This window comes from Miniopterus natalensis, chromosome 9 (genome assembly GCF_054644295.1).
Source record: "Miniopterus natalensis isolate mMinNat1 chromosome 9, mMinNat1.hap1, whole genome shotgun sequence".
Taxonomy (NCBI): domain Eukaryota; kingdom Metazoa; phylum Chordata; class Mammalia; order Chiroptera; family Miniopteridae; genus Miniopterus; species Miniopterus natalensis.
In genome coordinates this window covers 60,225,670-60,243,984 of record NC_142089.1, presented here as the reverse complement: position 1 = coordinate 60,243,984, position 18,315 = coordinate 60,225,670, and the positions used below count along the sequence as shown (strand labels likewise).

At 36.3% G+C, this 18,315-nt stretch overlaps 1 protein-coding gene across 1 annotated transcript in view; it reads right to left on the bottom strand.

Annotated features, from left to right (window-relative positions):
• Positions 1-204: 204 nt before the first annotated feature.
• ABCD3 (ATP binding cassette subfamily D member 3) overlaps positions 205-18,315 on the bottom strand; it is a 68,154-nt gene continuing 50,043 nt past the window's right edge. Inside the window, exons 17-23 of the mRNA XM_087820612.1 lie at positions 12,989-13,066; positions 12,821-12,886; positions 12,634-12,723; positions 11,773-11,892; positions 5,715-5,819; positions 4,182-4,238; positions 205-1,962 (exon numbers count right to left, since the gene is read on the bottom strand). Coding sequence (XP_087676738.1) covers positions 1,885-1,962; positions 4,182-4,238; positions 5,715-5,819; positions 11,773-11,892; positions 12,634-12,723; positions 12,821-12,886; positions 12,989-13,066 — 594 coding nt within the window. The 3' untranslated portion in view covers positions 205-1,884. The remainder of the gene's footprint in view (positions 1,963-4,181; positions 4,239-5,714; positions 5,820-11,772; positions 11,893-12,633; positions 12,724-12,820; positions 12,887-12,988; positions 13,067-18,315) is intronic.

Genomic DNA, 18,315 nt, shown 5'->3' with positions numbered 1-18,315 from the left:
AATCCAGAAATCTGACAATCTCAAACTTTCCCCAGGCCTTAAAATCTTTCCCAGGACCAGTAATATATTTTAAGGTTTCCTGGCTATTTGGTAGCATCTATGAGGTACAATAAAGTTTTAACTGGCTTTTCTAAAAGAGAAATTCATTTCATTAAATCCACATTTGTCACAACTTTTCAAAAAAGAGACATTGGGTACAAAAAGAGCTTTCTGAATGTTAATTTATTTTTGTGTTTTTCAAGTCAAGACCGTATGAATTGCCCATTGTTTAGATACCAGAATAAAAAGAACAAGCAAAGGGTGTACAGAATATCTGGTTTTAAAAAAAATCTGAACAGAAATTAAGTATACAGGTTTGTTAAAGAGAGTGGTAAAAACTGAATGTTATGTATTATGGAATCAGTACATCAAGTTTTGCTTTAGTAGCTGATAATTCTTATAACTAATTCTGTAACAAAACAAAACCAGTTTTGCAGAAACAAGAATAAAGAATGTCCCTTTCTGAACCCCCATTTGATAAGACTGATTTCACATCGAGGTTATTGATAATATTCCGTTTCAGTTCTCACTGTGCAAATAATACATGTGGTCATTAATGGTGGTATGGTGAGGTGAAATCGATTTCTTAGGATAGTTCAACATAATAACCCAAATATTAAAAAGTTATTAAAGATTCATGGAGATGAACCAGTACCTAGGGAACATAATTCACCCATGTGCATAATAGTTTTGTAAAATTTTTAAACATGAAATCACAAAGACAGTGATAATGTTGCATACTCAGTGCATTCGTTCATACAGTGCATTCCTATGGCTCATTGGGAGTTTACACCATGTAACCACCACACTTCTATGAATGGGCTCTTATGTACACAAACCCATCCAGTTCTTTAAAAACATCTAAACATCTTTTCAGACCTTGAACTTGACATTTAAGGACTTTGTGTTTCAATATCCCAAACATTGGGAAGATTAGGTGTGAAACATAGTAACTGCCCCATGAGCAGGACTGGGTATACTTTTGTAAGAACCCTCAAAACAACTCAATACTGCAGGCTGAGAGGGACACATTTATTATTTGGCCACAGAAAATTCAAATGGCTTTCCTGGAGTCAAATGTACCCCAAGACATATACAAGGAATGAGCATAATTGTGGCAGCTAAAGAAATCTGCCGCTGTGTAATAAACGCTATTATGCAAAGATGCTGTACGCTTTGATAACACACTATGATTTGTTTGCTTCCCACCATCATGGGGCACAAGAAAATGAAACTCAAGACTATCTTGTTAGAACAGGACACATGATGACCCGTTTTAAACAGGGTTCTTCATTTAAGGCAGGGGTGGGGAACCTTTTTTCTGCCAAGGGCCATTTGGATATTTATAACATCATTCACAGGTCATACAAAATTATCAACTTAAAAATTAGCTATGAAAAAAGCTCCTAATTTTATTAAATTTCGAGTTCCACCTGCAGTTGACTTGGCAGGGCCACATCAAATGATTTTGTGGGCCAGATGTTCCCCACCCCTGATTTAAGGAAAAGACAGATCCACAGGAGTCAGATTAGCTGACTCCCAATGGTTTACATCCCAGGATGAATCAGGTTACACCGATGTAAGCCCAATTTAATTTAGGCAGTTTTTCAACCACAAGAATAACATCATTCTTAGTACATATTAATAATTAAACCAACATATACACAATTAGCAATATTCTATATAATATTAAATGTTTTAACAACTTGTTCTCGATTATTTTATATTTAGTTAGTTTGTTGCTTGGTTTAAAAAAAAAAAGCCCAACTTTATTTTACAATGTACTTTGCATTTCTAAGTGTATCCTGTAATTATTTCATCGAAGCAGGTACCGTTCTCCAGATTCTAAGAGCCAAACTCAACTGTATCTTCTGTTATCTGTTTAAATTCATAATTGCCTCTGCCATCCATATGCAGGTAGAACTATAGGAAAGAAGGGGGGAAAGTCAATGACTAAGAGAATTTCCTTCTTGTCAGGAATTTCTGTAGAAATTATTATACAAGAAAATGATTAGAAATTATTACTTTAAGACACTAAAACTTTTAAAAAAGTTTGTACACAGAAATGCATACAGCTCTCCAAGGTAAAACTAACTAAAGAAGTCTGTTCTTTTTAAAAAGAGCAACAATGCAACTCTGGAATTAAAACACTAGACTCCCTTGCTATTTTAAAGGAACCAAATCTATAAGCATCCCACAAATTAAGAGTGTTTCTGTAATTCCACAACCAAGGACCTGAGCTACCACAAGTGAAATTGCACCAAGTGCAAGTCTGTTCAGTCAGGCAGTCTTTAATGCTTCTGTGATGTTTCCTAGGTCAGCTTGGAACCTCTAACTAAAGACTTTCTGTTTGTTTGTTTTTGGATTTGGCAGAGGAGGAAAGGAGCTATATAGTGTGCCTATATTTCCCATCTGATGAACACACTCAGGACAGTGGTTAATAAAGCTTTCTGTTCAGTGGCTTTCTCTCTGCAGAAAAAACTTGTTTTCCCATTTTCCATATTGTTATTTCTTAGCTATTCTGGCCTCTAACTTTGTTGTTCTTCCTGTTACCCTCTTTCACATGATCACTGGCCTGATGGTTATTTTGCTACTTGTCTACATGTATCTCCAGAAGAAGAGAAGAGGTAGAATCCAAGACCTCTCACTGTCCTGTGGCTGCTAAGTTTACAAACTTCTAAGAAAACACAAAGGCTTGCCCTGGCAGGGTGGCTCATTTGATTGGAGCATCTCCCGTACACCAGAAGGTTGTGGGTTCAGTTCCTGATCAGGGCACAGACCTAGGCTTCCGGTTTGATCCCCAGGTGGGGTGAGCAAGAGAGGCAACTGATTGATGCTTCTCTCTCACATCTCTCTCTCTTCCTCGCTCTCTCGAATCAATAAACAAATGCTCAGGTGAGGATAAAAACAAAACAAAACACACAAAGGCTTGGATATATTTTAAATTGCTCTGACTTCTAGTTATTCAGTCTCTCAATCAATTCATGAAAATATTGGGAAATTATAATGTCATAAGATAATAAAAACTATCTTTTTTGTTGTTGTTAATCCTCACATGAGGATTTTTTTCCCATTGATTTTTTAGAGAGTGGGAAAGGTTGGGGGGGAGAGAGCAGGAGGGGGAGGGAGATAGAGAAAGAGAGAAGGGAACATCAGTGCGAGAGAGTCACATTGATTGGTTGACTCCTGCATGACCCCAACCTGGGCCAGGGATCGAACCTGCAACCCAGGTGTGTGCCCTTGATCAGGAATCAAACCCAGGACCCTTCAGAGTGCGGGCTGACGCTCTAACCACTGAATTACACCAACCAGGGTAAAATAGCCTTTAAAAGCCACAGCATAAACCTCACTAGAATGTCTTTGTAAATTACAGTGACTACCTAAAGAATTCTACTTTATCATGGTGTAATGATCAACAGAGCTGACCTCACTCAGTTTCCTTGTCCCCCTGATCGACACTAAAAATGTCCCTAGACTTTTTGGGATCTAATCCTTCCTAAGACTCTTTTCCCTTCTGTCAATAGTGGATGGTAAGAAAAAGTTTACTTAGCCACAGTTGTGATAAAATTATGCAAATTTTAGTCAGTTATTATATAACAGTGATTTATAAAACTGGAGAACCACTAACTGGTTCTCTAATATTTATCATATATAACAAGTGATTGTTTATATATAATATAGCTTTCAAAACCGTCAACTACAAAAATATTTAAGAAAATCATTTTTCACTTTATATAAAACTGAAACAGAATCACCCTTTTCCCTTAAGGTATATGTATAAAAGGGAACACACACCAGGAAATCACAAACCTCCCTAACCGGTGTGGCTCAGTGTTAGAGCGTCGGCCCTCACACTGAAGGATCTCGGGTTCGATTCCTGGTCAAAGGCACGTACCTGGCTTGCAGGTTCAATCCCTGGCCTGGGTCCAGGAGTGTGTGGAGGCAACCAACTGACGTGTCTCTCTCACATCGGTGTTTCTTTCTCTCTGTCTCTCCCCCTCCCTCCCTTCCACTCTCTCTAAAAATCAATGAAAAAATATAGCGTGATAAAAAAAAAAGAAATCTCAAACCATAATCACTCGAATTCACATATTTAAATGAAATACACTTCCACTGTATCCTTCAATGTAAGAAATACAAACCTCATGGTGTTTCCAAAGAGACTTCCTATGGGACACAGTGAAGAGAGTAATGCCAACCTAATACAAAAACAACGATTTAGGTTTATATCAATAACACAGAGTACAATTTAAACTACTCTAGATATTTTAAACTATTAAGATGACAAGCTTCAGTAGCTATAGTTAAAAAATCAATGTCAAAGAGAAAAAATTACAACTAACGCCAAATGTTCAAGGTGATACAAAGCACAGGCCATCAACTACATAATGAAGACTAACAGGTATCAAGAAAGTTGTTTAAGGGAAAAAAAACCTGAACTAATAGGTACTAGCATTGTGTATTATTTTGTTTTCATGATTCTACAATAATTGGATTAGATCTTGACTTAGTGAGGCATTCTTTATAAGAGAATTACTAAAGTCAAGATACATAACAGGAGAACTACAGCTTACCTGGGGACTTAGAGCCTATAGCTAGACATAAAAGGAAATCACATGACCAAAATTATGAGCAAAGAGTCTCTACGTCACTGATCAAATGCAGACTACCTGGTTTTACGTGTAAGAGAATACTGCAAACACCTCTAATATCTATGAACCTGAAAATCTGTATGGACAAATGCATAAAAAATTATAAACAGCCCAAACTGATTCAAGAATAGAAATCATTAAAGAAACAATACCAGCACAACAGTTAAAATCTTCCCACGAAGATGAATGTACCAAATTTACTTTTCATCAGTGATGTCAACGCTTCTCAAACTTTAATGTACATTTGAATCATCTGGACATTTTGTTAAAATGCAGACTCTGATTTAGAACAGTGTGAAATTCTCCATTTCTAACAGGCCCACGCCCACAGGTGATGTTGATGCTGCTGACCCCTGACCACTCCTGGAGCAGCAGGAATTCATAGTTTATGTGCTACATGGCCTTTTATATTTATTGCAAGCTCCCAAAGAACAGTTACAAAATGTTAAAAGACTCCTGTACTTCATTTACTTTCATACATTGTTATTGGATTTTGCTCAACATTTTGTAGATGGTAGTGACAATCACACACACACACACTGAGACTACTGAATAATTACTTAAAGAATGGAACCAATATAGACAGCCCCCGAAAAGGTTACTAAAAGCAGCTTTGGTAAAATATTGCCCAGGCCAGAGGAAAAATGGATAAATTGAAGCTGCCAAATGATTACTGTTGCGTTTTCTTGATTAAAAAATCAAGTTATATTTAGATAAAGTTAATGGACCAAATTAAGAAAATACCAGTTTATTAACTCTGAGGTAAAAGGCAAATAAATTTAAATATATTATTTATTTCACATCTAAGATGTGGCTAAAGAGAATTATATAGAGAATTCATTTACTTTTTCTTTCGCTCACATCTATTATCAGTTTAAAATCTTTGCTAAAGCAAGATATCATCCTTTGATAGTAATTTTGTTACTATAACTCAGAATCTTCTCTTTGGATAGCTATCTGGTTGGACACAGAGTAAACCAGGAGGGGTACATGGACCCTCACACTGCGAACCTGCACACTTACCTCTCGACAGTGACTGTAGATGAAGCCTTCCACATCCACACTCACTGCGCTTGTGCACTCATCCAAAATAGCAAACTGGGGTTTATGATAAAATAATCTTGCCATCTGAAGCACAAAAAAGAAATATTTTGTATAATCACATGCAGAAGTTAATAAGCTAAAATAGATTTACTTTAAACTAAGTATGCATTTACAGTCTTGTAAATCAATTATGAAAATCATTCTAACTCAAGAAATCTATTTCCCAGAAATAAAAATAATATAAATAAACCTATTTTTTTTTGTCTTCCTGAACAAAGAGAGAAATGTAATTCATGGGAAATATTGTTCAGAGTAAAACAAAACTTTTAGGATTGATATGAGGTGAAGTTGAGTTTTAAACTAATAGTAAAGCAAGTTCTCTACACAAGGTTAAAAGGTACTTATTTTAACCAAATCTTAGAATTCAGACTTATAAATAGCTCAGGTGCAAAAATGTGTCTACCTTTAAATATTTTGTTGCTTAAGTAATGCCCATTAACATTAAGCTACCAATTAATATTCCCACCAATAATTTTTGAGTGCACCTGTTTTATCCGCTTGCTCATTTTTTAAAGCCTCTGCTAATTTATAAGTAACAATTAACATCAAGATTGTGATGGCTTATATTTCTTTGATTAGCAGGAATGATGAACATTTTCTCACGTTTACTTTCCATATGTGTTTTATTTTCTGGGAATTATTTATTCAGATCCTTTATCTAACAAATATTCCAATTTGTCATCTGCCCCTAACAATGATCTCCAGGTTGAAAGACCAATGGATACTTTTCCATCCTTCCCCAATTTATCTTCTCTCTTCTCTGCAAAGGTCAACTCATGTGACCACACCCTCCTTCTGGAGAAAGTGACAGTGAAAACATGGTCTTAAGCTTCTTCCCCCTTCTTAGGCTGCTTTCTCAGTTTCTTTTCCAGCATTTCCTCTCCCACTTAACCATTAAATGTCAGGGGTCCTCAGAGCTAACTCTCTTTTTCCTATATTGTATCTCTCCAAGTGATCTCATCAAATATATTTATATTCAAATATTATTTACATTTGTAGACTCCCAATACATATCTCTCATTCACACTTCATCTTCTAATTTCCAGATTGATATATAAAAATTCCTATTTGATCTTTCTACTTGGATATCTCACAGGACTCTCAGATTTTAAAAATCTAAAACTCATATGGATTTTCTAGATTTTCCCATTAAAATCCATTCATCCATCACTCCCAATCTTAAACATTTCAGAAAATGACACTATCAAATAGTTGCTCAAGCCAGAAAGCCCTGAGTCCTTGATCTTTCTCTGTGCCTCCTCTCTTTCACGCCCCATGCCCCTCATTTTTAGTCTATTTGAGTAAGTCCTGTTGCATAGAGCCCACTCACTCTTCCCACCTCCACAATCATGCCTTTAGTCCAGAACACAATCATCTACCCGGATGACCACCAATAGCCTCCTATGTCCTCTTTTGCTCTTCTCCAATCCATTCTCCATGTCACCCAGAGAGGGTCTCAGACATGTAAACTGCAGACTTTCACTCTTCCAATTAAAACCCCTGAACAACTTCCCGTTTCACTTAAAACGCAACTCAAATTCCTTACCGTGGCCCACAAGGCCCTGCACAATCTTATACCTACTCACTCTGGAACCTCCACATTCTAGCCAGCATCAACTCCTCTTGACTATCAGGACACAAGGTCTAGTCTTAGGCATTAGAGGCTCAGCACATTTTCCTTATGTCTCAAACAACTTACTCTGCTCTTTGCATCCTTCAAATTTCTGCTAATGTCACCTCCTCTGACAACGTACCTTGACACCTCTGTCAATCCAAATGGGTCCCTCTATAGCATCTCTGCAGCACTTCATATGCTGTGCCTTGTATTTGTCTGTGTCTTTGTCTACTTCCCTAGGCTACAATATTCACATAAGCAGAGACCCCATTTTAATCAGTACTGTACAACCAATACTTTACATGTAAGAAACTGATAAATAAATGACTAAAACATACAAAACAGATTTCTTGGGGTTTATACCTATTTGTATGAGGTGAGGAAGGGGAAGCAGCCAGTATATACCATCAAAAAGTACAGCTGTGCAGAGAAAGAAAGGTATGGGCTACTTGGTTAAGGCCAAGTTTACTCTTTAGATCAGAAAGATCTGAAAATTTCTTTTTGAAAGAGAAAGACTAGAAGAGATTAAATATAGAGTGTGTGTGTGTGTGTGTGTATACATGCCAGTATAACTAAAGGAAAGGGATGTGATAAAGTCAGAGAAGAAAGGGTCCAAAAACAAAGATAAAGGCATTTTGCTTTTTTCAAGACAAAGGATGGCATACCCTTCATAGACAGTGGAAGTAGGGAGGTCAGGACAGCCAGTGAAAAGCTAATTAAGAGGAGTGATTATCTGAAGACATTCCACAAATGCCCCTCCTCTGTGTTCCCACGGAACTCTTTGCATTCTTTCACCACCACATTGTGTGGAAATTTTCTCATGTGTGTCTCTCTCTACTATGCTGTCAGCTACTTGATACCACAATATAAGATTGCAAAGTGAATACGTACAGGGTGGACCAAAAGTTTACAGTTGCGAGCACGTAAAACACAGAGTTTATTCTTGTATTATTTATTATTTTCCAAACTGCAAACCTACTTTTGCCCCACCCTTACAAACACTGCAGTCACGCTGCTACCTGATCTTGACAAGCCACCCTCCGCCCACCCACACAACTTTAATTTTTATTAGCTGTCTTTGCTTGACAAGCTACATAATTACACTATAGTTCAATTTCTTCTGTAAAATGGGACACTCAGAGTTGTTACCTTACAGGACTTGATGTGGAAATTAAATGAGATAACCTGTGTAAAGTGCTTAGCATGCCGCCTCCCATCTATTAAGCACTCAATAAAAGTCAGCTGTCATTTCACCGAGCAGCTTCTCTTTTCTTCTTTAAGCAGGAAGCAAGTTATTTTGCTGAGAGTGATGGAGTAAGGTAATGGGGTAGAAAGCCTTTGGTAGTTTTTAAACAATTATCATGAAAAATGAAAGGAGGGGGCAAAAATAAGTAAAATGATGCTGAGCCACGCTGTGAGCCTCTGGAAGCCTGGAAACCATGGAAGTGTGGCAGCACCAACTCATATTCTAATTTTCAGCTGGGCTCAGAAGCCTGTGCACAGAAATGCCAAGGGAGCCAACTGCTCTTGGATTGGGGTTCAGGTAACATGAGAAAACAAAAAGTGAGGAAGGAAGTTAAGGGGAAGAGATCACTTGTGTATTCCTTTAAGAAACACCTCCTGAATACCTATGTGCCAGGACCCATGCTAGGCCCTGGATTATTAGGTCTGTACTAGACAGAAAAAGAGGCAGAGTCAGAAGAGAACAGATCAACTGTAAGGGAGTGGTCAATATTCAAGAAATAGCAGAGAGTTTGAAGGAGGATAGTTTACAATTAGGTAAAAGAAAATTTTTTGTAATTAAATGGATTGAAAACCACTAAAACTTTTATGGCAGTGGTACTGCTAGTAAGGGGGTTTTGGCCCCTCTATAATTTTATAAATATTCCAAGTTTTCTATCATATATATTTTTTCATAATTCACAAGAAAACCTATTACTAAATTGAAAGAGCAAAAACAGTGGAGTGGGAAAGATAGCTATCAATCAGAGAAATAAGATCTACCAACTTATGATATTAGGTGGAGCAACCCTGGCTGATGATGGGTGGGCCCAAATGGGTGCAATGAAAGGAAATGTCACTTGAGACATCAAGGGACAATGAGAGTAGAGAACTGGACAGGCGGCCCACCTGCACATTGAAGGCTATAACGTTCTGGTTAAGAGCAAGTGTGCTGATGTCAGAGTCACCTGGCCCTGAATCTCAGTTCTGCCGCTCTGGAGCTGTACGGCTGCTTAAGCTGGCCAAGTCTTACCCTTGCCTGGACCTTACTTCACAGGGCTGCCAGGAGAATTAAACAGGACCTGCCATTCAAAATCAATTTCTCCTCATCATTATCCCGGTGCACTTTTTTGGTAGCTATAGGACTGTCTTGTATTACAGTTAATTGAGAATATCTGGATCTAGATTATTAAGGGCAGACACCTGGCTAATACTGAACTCTGTGGAAACTACACCACAATTAAATTATGCTGTATACTGTTATAATAATGGAATAATAATTTTATTTCCCCACATTTATACTAAAGGAAGTTTAAGAATTTGTCACCAGACCTCCCTTTATTCAATAGTATTATTCCATTCCCTCAAATTCAAATCCTGACTCTTCTCACCCAAAAGTTCCTTTGGTTCATTTGTTTTACACAAACCTTAACTCTTATAAATTCACTATTTTGGGTGGTTAAACCTTTCAAGTCTGTTTTTCCTAAAAATTATAATTTTCATAATTTATAAACATAAATTTTTATAACTTATAAAAACTGTCTTGTCTTCCCTCAACGTTTTACTTTGAAAATTTTTAAGCCTACCAAAAAAAATGAAAGACTAGTAAAATGAATACACACATTGTTCACCTGACTTCATCCATGTTAATATTTGTCACATTTGCCTTTCCTCTCTCCCCAGAAACCCTCTGAAAACAGTAAAACAATGTGCTGTCTTACAAACTTCCTGTTCGATTCTCCAGACACTGGCCCACACAGAACACAACGTCAATGGCCTGGTGACGCAGCAGTGTCACGGGTAAGCTTTGTCCCTTTTCCAGACAACTCTATCACCGTCCATCTTTTCTCACAGGATTACTTCCCCACTCCCTTACTCTTCAAGGTATCTTCTCACTCCTGTAGGCCTTGACTTTCTCATCTTCAAATAAAAACTGCCCCTTCTGTACCTTTAGACCGCACACAGAGTTTATTAATTATGCATTCATCTTTCTTTCCCTGAGTTTCCATTGCGTCCATTTTATGAATCTTGACTATCCTTCCATTTTTTTTGCATAGCACAGAAATTTAAATTTGTTCTTTTGACTTGCAGCTATTCCTACAGCCATCCTCTAAACTGATTCAAGGAATGCCCAAACACCTCAAATTCTCACTCCTTCAGCCTTTATTTTGAGTATGGTTGGCATCTCTCCTTTCTTTTGTTTATGGTTCATTCTTCACTCTAAATTAATCTCATATTACAGCACTCGCCAAACAAATCACAATATTAGGTTGATATTAAATTCCACAGGATGGGCATGATTTTGGAAATAACAACATGCAAAGTCAGGAAGTAGGAGGCAACAATAAGGTAGAATATAACCTGAAGATAATGAATAAGAATTTCTGCAATAAGCCATTTCTTTTGCTGTCTTTCCTTAGCTGCAGTTTTTCCTAATTTCCACAAGATTAACATTCTGGAAAGAAAAATTTCTCTGGATCTGCTCACACTATGGTATGTACAGTTAGAAAAAGACTCTTTAAAAAGTTATCACTCTTAACAGAGTACTCAAAGTATCACTCTTAATATGTAGTGTTCTATAGTCATGTTTGACTAAGTTTAGTTAAACATAAAATTAAAACAGTTCCTCTCCAATGTTTTTCTATAGTAAGAAAATTTTAAAAATCTAAATAACTTTAGGTACCAGATACTGAGCCCTGAAACAAGGATACATATAATGGCAGAGGAAGGGGCAAGAACAGAATAAAGAATAAAATGATAAAATTAGTGCTGATCATCTACTTCAGAGAGAACAGCCTGAGTAAGACAAAGAGATGTCTATAGGGAAAAGATATTGCACGAGATCTCATAACCCAACCAGAATTACCATATGTCCCAGGATCAATGTGGTACTAAATTTCCTCAATTTTTATAAAAATGGATTAGTGGTATATAATTGGACCTGCAGCCTTTCCTTTCATAGGAAAATTCAAAAATTTTTCAGAATTCCAAATTTACATGCAAGTTACTTTCAAGCACCTTTTATTATCATTTAAATGAAACTACACTAAAATAATTGCTCATTGAAAAGTCTAAAGTAAAACTGTGCCTTGATTAATCAACCAGTTGCATTGTTGTGCAATGTCTTCAGAGTATACTTACTGCCATTCTTTGCTTCTCTCCACCACTGAGTACATCCATCCAATCCTGAACACTGTCCCAGCCTCCTTCACGTTCAAGGATATGACCCAACTGGACATTATCTAAGTAATCCTTCAGTACCTTTCAGCAAAATGATTAAAGATGAAATCAAGCTTATTATGAACCAACATTCTCTATCTTGCTTTATTTTTTAAACAAAAATCACTAAAATTCTATTGCATCATTTAAAGAGGCACATTTCACACAAAACTGTGGCACAAAGGTTGCCCTGAACCCTTGACTTCCTATCTATACTAATTATGACAAAATAGATCTAACAGCTTAAGGAGAAACTACTGTACATAATTAAAGGGCAAGGGTAGTGAGAAAGCAAACAATATTGTAAACAAGGTTAAACATTCAAGAAGTCATATTTAAGCAAAGTGGTGAACATCTTACCACAATTTGGAAATTATAACTACTGTCAAGGCTTTAGAAGGCTTTACCATTTAGGATAAACTAACTGGCATTAAAAATATTTAACTGCCCTGGCCACCATGGTTCAGTGGTTAGAGCACCGGCTTTCGCACCAGACGGTTTCAGGCTCAATTCCTAATCAAGCGCACGTATCTAGGTTGCAGGTTCAATCTCTGCCCCCAGCTGGGCGCATACAGGAGGCAACCAATCAATGTCTCTCTCACATCAATGTTTCTCTCTCTCCCTCCATTCCTTCCACTCTCTCTCTAAAAAAATTAAAATAAATTAAAAATATCCTCACTCCTTGGGTGAGGATTTTAAAAAAACACAGAAACTTAACTGATTAAGGAAAAGAATCTGAAAGAGTATTTTCAGCGGGTTTGGGATAGGTAAGCCTTTACTTACGAGGTCAGATATCCCCTTCCTTTTCTGGTCTTCTCTTCCATCTGGATATATCACTTGGTCTCGAAGTGTTCCAAGGGTCATATAAGGCCTCTGATAATAGTAGAGCAAATATCATTAGAAGCCAATTTTTAAACAATAAATAAAAGTATCTTTAAATCAAAGATTATAGAATAACTCAAGGGCTTACCTGAGGAACATAAAATAACTTTCCCCTCTCAGGTTTAGTCAGACGTCCTCCAAAGAGAGGCCATAACTATAAAAGGAAAGAAGTGGGGAGGAGCAGTTGTAAATTTCACAATGTGATAGATCATATGGCAAAATAAAACGGAAAATTTTGAGGCCACCTTGTACTTACTTCACCAAGAACACGGAAAAGTGAACTCTTCCCACAGCCATTTGGGCCACAAATTAGAACATTGGCCCCAGATCGAACCTGAAAGAAAATTATGAATTAATAAATAATTTAAATAGATTTAATCAAATGAATTAAACAGATTAGAGTGACTCTATAAACAATGAACATTTCCTCAGAGTCCAACTGTTCTTCGTTAATGATAAGCTTTCTGTTTTGTCTATAAATGTGATATTAAATAGACACAGTGGAGGGTATGGTTGAAGGGACCCTTCATTTTTGTTTACTTTTAAAATTTACTCACGCTTTTTAATTTAAAAATCATTAGTAATATTATCAAATTAATCTCAGAGTACAAAGGGCTAAAGCTTAAAAATTTGAGAATTCTTGAAAACAACCAATATGTATGTATATGAATATTTTTTAATTTTTCTTTTTCAATTACAGTTCACATTCAATATTATTTTGTATTTGTGTCAGGTATACAGCATAGTAGTCAGATAATCATGTACTTTTTACAATGTGATTCCCCCAATATTTCCAGTACTCACCTAGCACCATACATAGTTATTACAATATTACTGACTATATTTCCCATGCTATCCAATTTCTTTTTAATAATAGAATCATACTTTATATATGTTCCACATTTGTTATTATTTAACAATATATTATATATATTCTGCTAGGTGAGTATATTCAGAGTCCTCCCATTCTTTTTTTTAATGCTCGCAGTATATTCCATAGTAAGAATGCGCCATAATTTATTTAAATATTTAGGTTGTCTGCACTTTGTTTTGCTCTTTTAGATAATAGTACAATGAACCTCCAAAACAGTAAGCAAATTAATGCACTAGTGAGAAATGTTTCTATATATCAGATTCTTAGAAATAAGTGTTGGATCAAAGTACATACGCATTATAAATATTTATAAGTGCCACCAAATTGCTCTCCAACAACATAAAGTTAAATGAGAAAATGTACAAAATACTGGTTAAGTTCTAAGCGTACAGTCTTGTAAATGTTAATCAACCCTATGAAGATTCAGAAAACCTGGGTTATAACATTCCATAGCAACGTATACAGCAGGAAGGAAGACAACGAAAAGATATCTGTTACTGGAGCTGTGGAATTTACCTTAGACAATCTTTTTTAACTGTTGAGCTTCAGGTTCCTATTATTTAATTCAATAAATGTTTACTAAATTCTCAGTGTCAGGCTCTGTTCTAGGCAAAGGAGCTACATTTTTTTAAAAAAAGAGAAAGACCAAAAACTACCCCCAAAACCCCAAAAAAGCTCCAAACCCTCTAGTGAGAGAGACATACAATAAGTATGCCTAATAAATGAGCTAATTAAATAATATATATGTTAGAAAATAAGTGCTAGGAAGAAAAAAAAGATCATAAGGAAACTTGGGAGTGGTGAGGAAGGTTGCATGTTTAAGAGGGTCAGGCCAGGCAACTGGGCAAAAACTGAAAGAAGGGATGAATTAGGAATTTATCTGGAGGAAGACTATTCCAGGCCCAGTCCTACTACAAAAAGCTGATGCAAAGTCACTAAGGCAGGAATGTAGCTGTTCTACTCAAAAAGCAGAAGGAAGGCTGATGTGACTGAAGAAAAATGAGCATCAGGGAAGAGTAGTAGGAAATGAGCTCAGAGAGGTAAGAAGGTGGTAGGGGCAGGAGAATGGCAGGCAAATCCTACAGGGCACTGTAAGCCACTGAAGGATTTGGAGGCTTTGCGCTGATGAAACGGAGAGCCATTTGCATTATTCACAAGAGCAAAAAAAGTGAAAGTGACCTAAGAGAACGAAAGAACAAAATGTGGCACATACATAACAATAAAATATTATTCAGCCTTAAAAAGGAATGGGATTCTCAAACATGCTTACAACTTGGATGAACCCTGAAAACATTATGCTACGTGAAATAAATCAGACACAAAAGGATCAATATTGAATGATTCCACTTATATTAAGTACCTAGAGTAGTCTTATCCAGAGACAGAAAGTAGAGCAAAGGCTACCAGGAGCTGGGGGAAGGAGGAAAATGAGGAGCTAGTGTTTAATGGGTACACAGTTTCTGTTTGTCATGATGAAAAAGTTCAGGAGATAGTGGTAATGGTTTAGTCCAACATTAGATGTACTGACTTATATACTGAAATATGGTTTAAAAATATGGTTAAAATAGTTAAATTTTATGTTATGTATATTTTACCACAATAAAAACAGAGAAAGAATGAGCTTCTAAAAAAAGGTTGAGAATTACTGGCCTACCACATGGCTGACCACATCTTATGCAATCAGTGTTAGAGAATAAACTATTCTGAATGACTTTTCCAGAGGAATGAACTGAGAAATTATTTTAAAGTATCATTTTTATGGACTTCTTTATGTGCAATTACTATTTTCCTTTCCTGTAAAATGGAATATAATGAATATTCCTGATAGTACAAGGTTATTATATATAATAATTTTATTCTACTAGAACAGTGATGTCCTTAGAGTTCCCACAGTTCAGAGAGCTGTCACTTAAATGGTTCCCTACACTACGCTTTGAGTAATGTCATATCTTTTTTCTGCTACTCACTGTTCATTATGACCTTCACTGGTATCTAATACTTCTCTATACTATTTGCTTCAATATGCTAGGAAACCCTAAAACCACATTTGTAATGTTTACAAATAATAACTAGACTTACAGACATTCTTCCACACAGTCTTATGCTCAAATGTCTCAGATTCAGCATTAACTTTTCTTTATTCCATGGCTTTTGGTAAGGCTGGACAAAACTTCCCATTATGACATTAGTCATGGTTAGCCAGTGGTCATTTTTCCATATTAAAGATTTATGAAAATATCATCAGTCATGGTAAGCCAGTGGTCATTTTTCCATATTAAAGCTTTATAAAAATATATTTTTTTCTTGGGTTGAATTACGACAAAAAGCCACCCTGGCTGGTGTGGCTCAGTGGTGAGGATGCTGGCCTGGACCCCAAAGGGTAGAGGGTTCGATTCCCATTCAAGGGCACATATGTGGGTTGCTGGTTCGATCCCAGCCCCGCTCTGGGTGGGTGTGGGAGGCAACCAATCGATGCGTCTGTCTCACATAGATGTTTCTCTTTCTTTCTCTCTCTCTCTCTCTCAAAATCAATGGAAAAAATATATATCTTCGGGTGAAGATTAACAACAACAAAAAACGACTAAAAGCCAAGGATACTTTTCACTGAAAACTGAATTCATAATAACACTTTATTATTGAGGGTACTGGATTGATTTAATGGAGCAACAAATGCTTTGAATATTTTATTAAATATTCCCTGAGAAATAATGCTTGTTCATAAATCCTATTTTCTATTAATTTACCATAATAAATCATGAAAAAAATCTACCCATAAATACGATTTAGGTAAAAGAGAGATTATGTAAAAGTATGCTGTTTATGAGGATTTATAGGCTTCTTATACATTAGAAATGTGCCTTACTAAAAGGTAAAAATTTGAATAAGTTACAAAGTACTGCTTTAACGCCCACATTATAATTTACAAGTTATCTCTTAGGATCTCTTCAATCTATATCTAGATAGATAAATATGCCTGTGCTGGGGAGTTTATATAGGAAAAAGATATAAAATCTCTTATATCAAAGAAGCTTGTATTATTTGCTTTATTATTAGACAAACTAATCCTAAAGTATAAAACATTTGTTTTTGGTGGCCAAGTCTGTTTTATTATACCTCTAACCAGGAAAAAACAATCCTTAGTTTCAAGTAAGCCAGACAGGTAGACAATAATTGGAAGTAACAAAGAACTGAAGAATGTTTGTTGAATAAAGGAAGACTATGTTAAGAATAACAATGGAAAGGGTAAATTGAACAGACTGACAGATCTCAGAGGGGAGAAGCGTGAGGAGGATGGCAGGAGATCAACCAAAGAATATATACGCACATATGCCTAACCCATGAACACAGACAATAAAGTAGTGAAGGCTGGGGGGGGGGAGGGCAGGGTGGAAGGAGGTAGTGGGGGGAAAATGGGGGCATATGTAACAGAGTCAACAATAAAAAAACACAAATAAATAAACAAACAAAAAGAATTACAATGAAAAGACAAAATAAATGAGAAAAGCAAAGTCTAACTTAAAATTCCTTAAGTCAGAGACAGAAGAGGAATTCATTTCAGTAGCCCAAAAGGACGCAAGTCAAAGAAAACAGTGGAGGAGAAAACAAAAGAATCACAGGATAGGGGCGTAGCTGGGTACTCACATCAGACTTTACAAATGAAACCAATGTATGCGCAAGAAAGTAAGGGCCTTTCTAAGACTATAAAGGTGAAGTTTAAGAACTGGCTAGAAGTATATTACATACAAACATAAGGGCTTTAAAGGGAAGGGCATCTGCCTGGACAGCGCGGCTCAGCAGTTGAGCATCGACCTATGATCCAGGAGATGGAGGTTCAATTCCTGGTGAGGGGACATACCCGGGTTACAGGCTCGATTCCCAATGGAGGGCTCTCTCATCATTGATGTTTCTCTCCCTCCCTCTCCCTTCCTCTCTCTGAAATAAAGACATATTTAAAATAAATAAAAATAAAGGGAAGCTCATTCGGACCGAAAGGCGAGAGCTTTAGTGTGGTAACTAATGACAAAAGTAATATTACAGATCATAATCATAATCTTACCTACTCTATGCATCTGTGCATACAGGTCCCAAAATCCCTTCTCACTATGATTAAGCCATGTGTCCATCTGTATTGTTGGATTAACTATTTCTCAATAAAGACAGAGTGAGGGAAAGTAGGAGAAAGGACCAAGAGGGTTCTTTAATGAAGAAATCTGATGACCCTTTTAATCCTTGGGTTGTGGCAATAATGGGGCTACTGGAAATCTAACAAAGATAGGGTTCTGATCTCTGTTTTATCTCTGAAATCAAGCCTGATAGATACACACCAAACTGATTGAAGTACCTACAGCTAAATGAGAAAACACTTCTGTAATACTTGTAGGCATTCAATATTTAACAACTGTATTTACATTTTCTCTACTTCCTCTTGTATTTCCTAGCTTTTAAAAATATAATATACAATACTCAGTTAAGTAAGTTCAAAGTACTTTGCATAACTAACATTTTTCATTTATAGTTCCTTAAAAAGAAAGTGGAGATGAATTTAATAAATATATATTGCTAAGCATAGGAAAATTGAAGACTTATATAAGATTATAACAATTTAAAAACAAATCCAATAATTGTACTCCTTATTTTAAACTATCAGACATTCCTTCAATGAAAGCAACTGAAAAGAACCCCTACACATAACACAAATTACAGAAGGC